The following is a 10,561-nucleotide window of genomic DNA, read 5'->3' on the forward strand; positions in this document are numbered from 1 at the left end:
CAAAAAAAAAAAAAGAAAAAGAAAAAAAAAAGATGAGAGACTGCTCTCAATATTTAATATTCACATGTAAAATCTACACACAATTTCTTTTCTTGGTACTTTTCCACCCCAGCAAATTCTCCTCATTGATTCTTACCCAATGGTTGGAATGAGCATGCTATGATTCCTTAAGGGGGTTCTCTTAGTTTAGAGTCTGTATTTATACACAATAAGTCAGCTGATTGATAAATTGTGACAGCTTAGATTACAATGGTCTACACTGAGTAGCTAAGCAATCAGAAAACAGATTTTAAACTATAATGTGAGCTTCAAAATCAGTTCTTTAGTTATATGAGGGAAGAAGCACAGCTCAAGCGAATAATTCTGTTCTCACGTACCTTAGGTAAGTGGCAGCCAGACTATCGTAGGTGTATCCCAGGAGCATGCAGATTTTCTTTTTTTAATTTCTAATTTCTTCACACATTTAAGATACCACTTGGAGTCAGGCTTCTCTTTTCTCATCTCCTATTTTGGTACTGACATTTTCCTAACTACCCAAGAAAAGGATAATTCTCACTCACTGTGAATCCACTAAGTGTATTTCCTGGAAAAATCAGAGCCAAACAAAAGGGCAGTTCAACAGTTCCCTTAATTACAACTTCATAAACATTGCTTTCCTCACCCACCCCACTAAGAGATGTCTTTTCCCTTACATTTTATATGAGCAAAAATATTTGCTACAGTGATCTAACTATCAGGATCTCTCAAAATAAAATTTCTGAAGGTTACATATTTGGTGAGCAATAGTTCTGCTGTTTTTCTTAATTTACAGTAACTACAGTAAAAGACATGATTCTTTTCCCCTGTGTCAAAAGCTGTAAAATTACATTTATGCTTCTAAAGTGTGTAAACGGTGTTGACCTTAACACTTAGCCACTAGATGACGTTTTGGAGAAGTTGCAAGTCCATGAATATAGACAAGTACATCGTTAAGCTGCTTAAAATTCTCACCCGGAAATTAGAGAGCTCAGTGTAACATTCATTCTTTCGCGCACTTGTATCTTCAGTGCTTCTGCTAATATTTCACTATTGTAAATGCTTGAATATTACTGGATATAGTATGAGGATTTTTCTGGAGAACCAGTATTATTTTTCCAAGGAAATAAAGGTGCAGATCCTTAAAAGTAAACTTCAGTGTCTTTAAGCTATAACTGTGAAATGGTTTGTAGGAAATAGAATGAAAAATTTAATGTCAATTGGTGGGTACAGTGGCATATGCCTGTAATCTCAGCACTTGGGAGGCTGAGGCAGGATTACTGCTGAGTTGTAAACAGTCTCAGCTATGTGGTTAGTACAAGGCCAACCTGAACTACAAAGTAAGACTGTCTCAAAAACCCCAACCAATGACAGAAATAATGTTTCTTTTATTATCTACTAATTGAGCCATTTAATTTTAAATATTTATATTAGTAAGATAATGGTATTCACATTGGAAATTTTAGGTCTTCTTTCTTGATTGTATTTATATGCCAGTTTTATTACTGATAGTGCAAACTGTACAAAGTATTTACATTTAGAAAGTTCATATAATTAAATTGAGAGGAAAACAAAGCTGCAACTTCATTTCTTACTCTGATTATGGAAGCTGTGATCAGACTGTGACACATAGCTAATAACAGCACAGATCCAGAGAATTCTATGCCATCTTAAGTTCATTCTCGGCTTAGAAATCCATAGAGGCATTAGGTGCAAATTTAGGGTTCAACTTCTACCAAGTACAAAAAATCCTAAGTTTATTTTGTCATTTCCATTTAGGATCTAAGCAGTAAAATTATATATGTATAAAATTGGTATAAGAAGAAACAAAATTGAGTACTGTCTTTCTTAATGATAGCAATGTTTAATTTTTCATATATTTGGATACATATACTTATTTTTTCTTAGCTCTACAGTTGGTAAACTTTGGGAACAGAACAGCCCTTTAAATTGTGTACCTCTCAGTTCCTTTTGTTATTAGCTTAATATAATAAAAAGTTATCTTTACATGTCAGTGTCATGACTCTTTTATGGTGATTCATGGCCAAAGTTTTGTGAGTTAATGTATTTCCTTATTTTGAACTGAATGATTATTTTGAATGTATAGCATTTTCTTGCTAGTTAAAGGAAACAATGTTGATACTCTTCCCATATTATAATCTCACTCTTGAGGCTAATCATGTAGTGCAGGTGAGATAAGGGCCTTTAATCAAGTATGCTGTCTAAGGCCATGCCACCTTGCACGTGCCTGATCTCATCTAATCAAGTGTGCTGAGGGAGAGAGAGTAATATACAGTTATCTAAATTTAGAGAAAATAATTATGAGCTTAACATTGATATAAACTTGTGAAAAGCAAATATAACTTATCAACATAAAATATCAAGTTTAAAGAAGTGAAAATTAAACTGGGCATGGTGGTGGATGTCTATTGACTTCAACACCTGGGAAACTGATGCAGGATTGCTGAGTCCAAGGCCAGCCTGGATTCACATCAAGACCCTATCTCAAAAAAACTGAAGAAAAGAAAAAAAAAGTGAAAAGTCAATACACGAAGACACTACATATGAAACATTTATTACTTTTCAAAATTTTTGGAAAGACATGATGTATAGCTACAGGAATATTTTCAAAATTTGAGCACAGCATATATATATATATATATATATATATATATATATATATATATCTCACAGAGAAATACTGGTACAAAGAAACAAGTGAGATCTCACAGACATGGAGGGAAAAGTAAAGAGAGATGAGTTTTTGGGAGTGTGGCCATGAGCTTGAGTCTTGTCCAAACATTAACACTGATGTGTTTCATGAGTAGCTAATGAGCAGATGCCAGTGTGTCTTGGGCATTTACTGTTTAATACTGAAAAAGTTACACAAAAAGTTGAAAATGTATGAAATGAATGGAATAGATGTTAAGTTTGCAAAGCACCCTGGGAGATCTGAATTGTGCCAGTTTGGGTCCAAGGCGCCTTTTAGTGGGGGGGAATGTCCTCAGGTCTGTAAGATGGCTTGGGAAGCAAAGCCAGAGGGAAGGCTGGGTCGGGCTTACTCAGGCTAGGGGTGCCCCACCAGGAACACTTGAGGGTAGAGAGAAGCTCGGGTTTAGACACAGTTTACATTTGCCAGTCCTAGAATGCGCTGGGTGAGAGAACAGACCCAGGTCAAAGGATTTGGCTGAATGGTGAAAGACTGCAAGTGGGGGAAGCACCTGCCGCCTGAAGTACACACTAGCACAGTCAGCGACGGGAGCCCTCGGCCTGCTAACAAGGGGAACCCAGAAACAAAAGGATGGATGAGACCAGGTAATCAATGACGATCTGCAGAAGAAATTCACTACTTGCACTTCTGCCTCATGTCTTCGATTCTGGGGCACCGTAACTCCCAGGGACTGAAAAAGGGCAAAGGGGGGCGGTACGGGGTGAGTGGGCGACAAATCCCGTTTAGGTAGAAAGAGAAGGGACGTGTACAAAAGTCTACGCCAGCGGAGCAACTTGACAGCGGTCCCCTGGGCTCCAACAGCAACCGCGGCTGAGACGGCTGAAGTCCACACACCTCCCTTTCCGAAGGGCTCTCGAGGCGGCGGTGCCAGGTTGCACAGTTTTTAAAATTCCAAAAGAGAATGAAAGCGCCTGCTGCCGCGCACTTGGGCTGCTTCTCCAACCACAGCAGCGGACAGCATCCCCACTCCTGGCCTCCCAAACGCAACCACGACTCATCTTTCCCAGAGGGCTGGGGCAGCGGGGCTCGAACCCCATATCCCTGTGGCCACCCCGCGACGCAAGCCTTCCAGCTGATACCGACCACAGCGCGGCGCGCCGGTCTTCAGCGCGGCGGGACCGACCCCGACCCCGACCCCGACCCGAGCGCGCCCGCCTCACCGCGCAGGCGCCCGAGGCGCCCCGGACCACACCGGAAGTGCTCCTCCGCGCCCCGGATGCGCCCGCTGGGCGGTTGCTAGGGCGACGCGAGCTTCACCGTGCTGCCTGAGCTTGTAGGAGACGCAGGTCGCCAGTTGCGGGCCTTCACCTCCGCGTAGTCTTTTCGGGGTTCTCAGGATGTTTTTCTACCTGAGCAAAAAAGTGAGTTTTGCGGGGCGCTCTGCACCTCCCTCGCGTACCCTCAGGCGATCCCCGCTTTTTTTTTTCCCCGGGAAACCCAGACGCTGCGCGGCGGCCTCGCCACCCCTGCTAGGCTGTCCCCCTGGACCAACCTCGGGCCTCCTCCTGCTGGTCCCCAGGCCCCAGAGAACCCGCACGACGCTCCCTTCCTGCCCCCCCCCCCCAGGTCCTTTTGGTGACCAGCAGGACACATCAGCAGGTGCTGTCGCGTCTCTCCTCCTCCATATGTTGCTGATCCGCAAGCCTTTGGCTGTGGCCTGCGGGCCGGTTAACGGACTGGAAAAGAAAGGTATAGCCTGAGTGTTGTGTGGATAAAGGCAACACAGACTGGTGATGTGGATTTGTGCCTTCACACCCAAATCCATCATGTGACTCCTCCCTGCTCTCCCGGTTTCTCCAGAAGTCGTGCCTGAGGCATTTGGGGATCATGGTCATTGTCACAATAGCTCATTTTTTCTGCAGTCTTTCTTTTTAGAGGATTTTTTTCCTGTCTTCTTCTCCTGTCCACCGACTTCCCAGCTCTTCATGCAGAATTGCTAGTGTGCCTGTGCTTCCTCTTACAGATTGCCATTCCCAATAGTGTGAAGCTGAAATGTATATCGTGGAACAAGGACCAAGGCTTCATAGCCTGCGGGGGTGAAGATGGATTGCTGAAAGTTTTGAAGTTAGAGACACAGACAGGTGAGTGAATGCAGGCCCGAACGCCTGAATTTGGTTATTCGTGAGATTTGCTTATAGTATTTGTCAGTGTGCAATTCTAATTCTTTGAAAAAGAAAAGATCCCAAATCTTTCATGGTTTTCCTGAAGGTGTGTGTGTGTGTGTGTGTGTGTGTGTGTGTGTATGCATGCATGTTTGTGTGGTTCTCGGGATGAACCTAGGGCTTTGCATATGGCAGGCAAGTAGTAAAACCCTCTACCACTGAGCTACATAGGTAGACTGTTCTAGAATAATTTTACAATAAAATTTACAGGATATTCATGTAAACATCATATGGCTTTTGCTGACAGTACTGATGGCAAATGAAAAAGAATGAAACTAAGTCAATGCATTTGTATGTCCAATTATTGCTCTATATTATTAGGAGTCCAATACAAATCATGCCTGTTGGGAGGGACTCACGGGTTCCGGCCAGAAACAAAGACACACGGACACTTAACACAAAGAAAGTGAGGACTCAAGCAAAAGGCTGCTGCCCTGCCTTTGGTCTTTATTTTTATGTACCTTGTGTCGCAGCCTTTTGGTTACTTTAGGTGACCATAACAAGAGCCCATCGTATGTGTCCAAGATTAATGTTTAGGCTGTACATGAGAACCTACTTGGCATCTGGGAGCAAGGACACAAAAACAGGGTGTCCTTGAGTTCCAAGTGTTGTTGGTTACTCCCACAGCTGTTGCTGCCCTGTTTTCTTTTTCCTAGTTCCACATGCCCTGCAGGGTATTTAGCACATCTCTATGTTAACTCTTTCTTAACACATGCAAATCAAGATTTCAGCAACATCACAAATCTTCCATTTATCATATTACATATGGACCTGTATCTTTTTTCCTTACCAGGTGTGTTAATGACTATACAGTTAATACCTCCAGATTGAAAAGGAAATATATTTTGTGTTGCTAAAATAGGTCTCTAGATGAAGAGATTGAAGTTGAAATCAGCTCTGTCCTAAGACTACTGGATGACTTTCACTCAACTTGCTCTTAGTTCACTGTTTTGTAAAGCAAAGGATTTCAGTTAGATTGCATTTTGGGTTCCTTACAGTGTTGCCTCCCAAGTTTTATCTGGTGTAAGACTCACTAAAGAAGTTAAAATGGATTTCTGGGCTGTATCAGAGTAGGTCAGAGATAGGATCTGAGAATTTTCATCTCTCCTGATGATGGTGTTGCTGATTTTCAGACCATGCTTTGGGTAGAACTGCTTTATAACTTTGAATCTAAGTACTTAGTGAACATTTTCTGTATGCTGGATGGTTGTTTCCTGTTATTTTTATTCATTTTTTATTATTTTTTATTTTTATTTTTTGGTGGAACTGGGGATTGAACTCAGACCCTGTGCTTGCCGCTTATTCTACTGAGCCGTCTCCCAGGCCCTGTTTCCTGTGATTTTGCAATGGTCTTCTGGGGTGAGAGCCCAGGTGAGGGAACAGAGGCTCTCTCATCACAAAAATCTGAGAGAGTCACAGAACTGAAGTCTGAAACTAAGTTTGTCTCACTTTCAGACCTTTATTTTGAACCACTACACAAAGCGTTCATGGGCAGCATGAGCACAGAGACTGATGGTTAGATGTGCTGCATGAATTACATGAAATATGATGGTTAGATGGGCTGCATGAATTACATGAAATATTAAAACGCAGGCCTGAAGATACATTTTATGTCAAAGTTTGGCTTCTGTTGTTTTGTAGTTTAACTTCCCGTCCATCAGTTTTCTTAGCTGCTACATTTCCCAAATATGTAGATGAATATATTTTGCTTAAGGTATATAGCCACTTTCAATTATATTAAATGCATTTTATTTAACATTGAAGTCCTTTTTGGGTAGGGCAGAGGTCTCTCTACATTACTCAGGCTGGCCTCAAACTGCTGGCCTCCCGTGAGCCTCCTGCTGACACACACCAAGCAGCTGGGAGTACTGGTGCCGCCACTACACAGCAGGCTTTTCTTTCTTTAAACCTACCTCTTTTGTGACTCTGCCCTTTTGATGAACTATAGCTAGAATGCTGAAGTTGAAGCAGGTTCTTGGAAGGTTTAGAAGGTAAATTACTTGTTTTGGAATCTTTGACAAGCATCTCCTTATTATGTGCAAAACTGGACCCTTGGCTTCTGGATCTCTCCTTTCTGTTCTCTCCATTTAGCAAGTATTGTAACTTCACCCATTTTAGAATCTGTGAGTAATTTTTGAGTCATCTGAGCAGAATCTCATTCTCGTACATTCTATCCTTCATTTTTTGTCACTTTAATATACCTTAATCTTTTTAATTACTTCTTTGGACTTTTGAGGTACTTGAATTGTGGGAACTAGTGATTTCATTTTGAAATTGTCTTCCTGGATTAAAAATTCTTTTTTTTTTTGGCAATTTTTTTCACCAGGCTTTTTAAATCCAAGGATTATGGGTAGGTGCTATTAGCAGTTTCACGTCAGTATTACCAGATTTTTGTTCTCATGCCAGTTTGGTTTTGTTTTCTTACTGGCTGTGTGAGGCTTTGTAATGTAACTAGGTAAAATCTTGGAATATTTCTGGAAGTATTAAAACTAATTTAAGACATTTGACTTTTTTTTATATCTGAGAACTTTTAGGTGGATGTTATGAATGTTCTTTGTACTACTAAGCTGTGCAAGAGACATGATCAGAATTGGGTGACATTTGATCAGTATTTCAGGGTGAATTTCAAAGTCAGTTACTTTTACCTGTCAGCATTTATTTTTTCAAGAGTATCTTATCTTGTGGAAAGAAAATCCTCTGCTGTGCAGAACAATGATTTGGGAGTACATACACAGGTGAAGAGACGGGGCTCCTTCCTCACTGCTTCAGAGAGCCTAGGTCCTGTTAAACATTTAAAAACACAGAACAGTGCCTATCACTCTCACCTCATCTGAGGCAATTCCCTCCCTGGTTTTCACCCACAGAGACTTTCTCTTGGTCCTTCCAAGAGCCAGGGCCTCAGCATTTGCTGTTTGCCAGCCTAGAGTGCACCCCCTTTACCCCATTGCCATGCCGTCTCAGCTCAGCTTGAATATCATTTCTTCAGAAAGCCTTCCTGGGCTTCCTTTAGTCTGAATTAAGCCCCTCTGTAGTGGTTTCTTGTTATGCCTTTGCTTCTCAGCTTTGAATGACACTTATGTCTGCCCCATAGACTTCAAGCTCTCTGAGGAAAGAGAGATAATGACCATGTCATTCATTCTGTATATGGAATCTTCCACAGTGCCTAGAACAGTGTGTGTCGGATAGGTAATTATAGAATGAATAGATGTATGGTCTGTGAAGCCTAGTAAACCTATTTCCATAATCTTTGCTGTTTGGGCTCTCATAAGCTTTAGTGCTATCACTCTATGTGCCACAGACACTGCTGATGGGATCTTTTGGGAAGAAGGAAATATGCAGCAATGATGATTGTTTGTATATTTAACATAGCAAGTGTATTACACCAAGTAGAATGAGTGTTCTTTTTTGCATTTTGCTTTATTTTATTTGAGTAACATCTTTGAAGAGGGTATGCTTATTCAAGAGATCAGAATGAGACATATTTTTGAAAACTATTCTAATATCTACCAGGTATACAAAAAAAGAAGTGTATATCAAAATCTATATCATTTTCATATGTTTATCATAGTGCTTTGTTTTGTTTTAGATGATGCAAAATTGAGAGGTCTTGCAGCACCCAGTAACCTTTCCATGAATCAGACCCTTGAAGGTCATAGTGGTGAGTGATGCAATCTTTTGAATCATTTTTGAGAAGTACTTATGCATTGAGAAATATCAACACTTAACATAGCTATAGTGTTTAATCATTCTGTTGACCCATGGCTAACAAGGCTAGAGCAGTGGTGGCGAACCTCTGGTGTGTGTTATCATTGAAAGCTCTAAAAGATTCGCCATCACTGGCCTGCAGTCATTCATCAACTTTACTAGGACTCAACAATGTCTTCCATAAATCTGAAAAATGTAACTGTTATTTTATATATTTAAAAATCTTTTTAAAAAGTCTGTGCTGTGACTGCAGACTAAAGGAGACTGAAGAAATATCAGTAACACTGAGTCCAGTGCTCTGGTCTTAGATGAGAGCCTGCATGAGCTGAACAAGTACAGTATCTATGAAGGATACTGCTTAGACAGCTGATAAAATCTGAGTGGACTCTGTTCGATGATAATATTTTATACATGTTAAATTTCATAGTTTGTCACATGGCTATGAAAGAGAATGTCCGTAGGAATATACACTTAAGTATTTAGAAATAATGGTTACTAGAAGAAAGCTGGGCCTGGTGGTACACACCTATAATCCTAGCACTCTGGGAGGCTAAGACAGGAGGATCACAAGTTCTAGCCTTGGTCAGGTAATTTACTGACTTAGTGAGACTCTGTCTCAAAATAAAAAATAGAAAAAGGCTGGGGATGTAATTCAAACCCAAGGCTCTGGGTTCATTCCCCAGTACAAGGGTAGGGGGGTTAATTATGTATGTAATTCAGAGGTATAAGATATACTTCGGAGTGTCTCACTGATAAGGTAGAAAATGGTGCAGCAGAGGGAGGACAGATGATAGGATGTAGCAACCAAAACAGACAGAAAGCCAAAAGGACAACTTAGTGCCTTTTGGACGTCATTACTTTGGAGAACCAAGTGAGTTCAATAAATCTTGCCCATATTTATTTTTATCATCAGATCTGTGGTAGCTCTTGCAGCTGCCGATAAGAGGTACCCTACTAACTATGAAATGAGGTAGATCCGGAAGAGTCTGAGGCATTGTGATCTCACTGAATACATATCCTATAAGTATTTTTGGTATTCATATTTTTAAATTTTAATATGAAAGATTGATGCACTTGAGCTGTATCAGTGCTCTAGTTTTTATTTATTTAGTTTATTTAATTTTGGTACTAAGGATCGAACTCAGGACTACGCCCTTGCCAGGCAGGCGTTTATGCTGCTGAGCTATGTCCCTGGCTAGGTGTTTATTTATATGAAGATACAAATTTAAAATTAATTGTTTCCCTTTTTAAGTTTGTAAATTGTTTCCTGATTTTCTAGGTTCTGTACAAGTGGTGACATGGAATGAGCAGTATCAGAAGCTGACCACCAGCGACCAAAATGGGCTTATCATCGTGTGGATGTTATACAAAGGTATGCTAGGAGAGCTGCGTTCGTCTTCCACACACTGGAGTCTGGCTAGATCACAGTATCTAGACTGGGCAGTAACATCTGAGATTGACCTCTTGCAGCCCGCAAGAAGGGTGCTTCCTGATTGCACAGTTACGGTGTTTCTAGATTAATTGCTGCCTACTTTTCTGTTCACTTTATTTCAGTTTGAATGGTAGTTCTACGCGACAGAAGTGAATTGGCTGCACAGTGGTGCACAGCCATAATCCCGGCACTTGGGAGGCTGCAGCGGGATTGTGAGCATGAGGCTAGCGAGACCCCCCTCTCAGAAAACCCAGGTGGGGGAAGAAAGTGGATTGCTGACTGTTGAGTATCTCCAAAAGGAACTGAGATGGTAGAGCCAGTAATTTCTGTTCAGGATAGCTCCTGTTGGCTGGCAAGATGGCTCAGTGGTCTAAAGCGCCTGCTGAGGAAGGAAGGCTTGGGCAAGTGCAAGGACTGTGGTTTGATCCTCGGCACCATATGAACAAAAAGATAGCTCCCTTCCCCCAGATTTCCTATAACAATTAGTTCCTGTGTGACTGACTGTGGAGTTAACTT

The 10,561-nt window shown here is 41.2% G+C and overlaps 2 protein-coding genes across 2 annotated transcripts in view; both read left to right on the plus strand.

Annotated features, from left to right (window-relative positions):
- Positions 1-1,264, plus strand: part of Matn3 (matrilin 3) — a 34,232-nt gene extending 32,968 nt beyond the window's left edge. Inside the window, exon 9 of the mRNA XM_004627567.2 lies at positions 917-1,264. Coding sequence (XP_004627624.2) covers positions 917-972 — 56 coding nt within the window. The 3' untranslated portion in view covers positions 973-1,264. The remainder of the gene's footprint in view (positions 1-916) is intronic.
- A 2,720-nt stretch (positions 1,265-3,984) lies between these two features.
- Positions 3,985-10,561, plus strand: part of Wdr35 (WD repeat domain 35) — an 82,320-nt gene continuing 75,743 nt past the window's right edge. The window contains 4 exon segments of the mRNA XM_023711117.1: positions 3,985-4,107; positions 4,710-4,827; positions 8,495-8,566; positions 9,893-10,040. Of these exon segments, the coding sequence (XP_023566885.1) occupies positions 4,084-4,107; positions 4,710-4,827; positions 8,495-8,566; positions 9,893-10,040 (362 nt within the window). The 5' untranslated portion in view covers positions 3,985-4,083.

This window comes from Octodon degus, unplaced genomic scaffold (assembly GCF_000260255.1).
Source record: "Octodon degus isolate 3935 unplaced genomic scaffold, OctDeg1.0 scaffold00019, whole genome shotgun sequence".
In the NCBI taxonomy this organism is placed as follows: Eukaryota; Metazoa; Chordata; class Mammalia; order Rodentia; family Octodontidae; genus Octodon; species Octodon degus.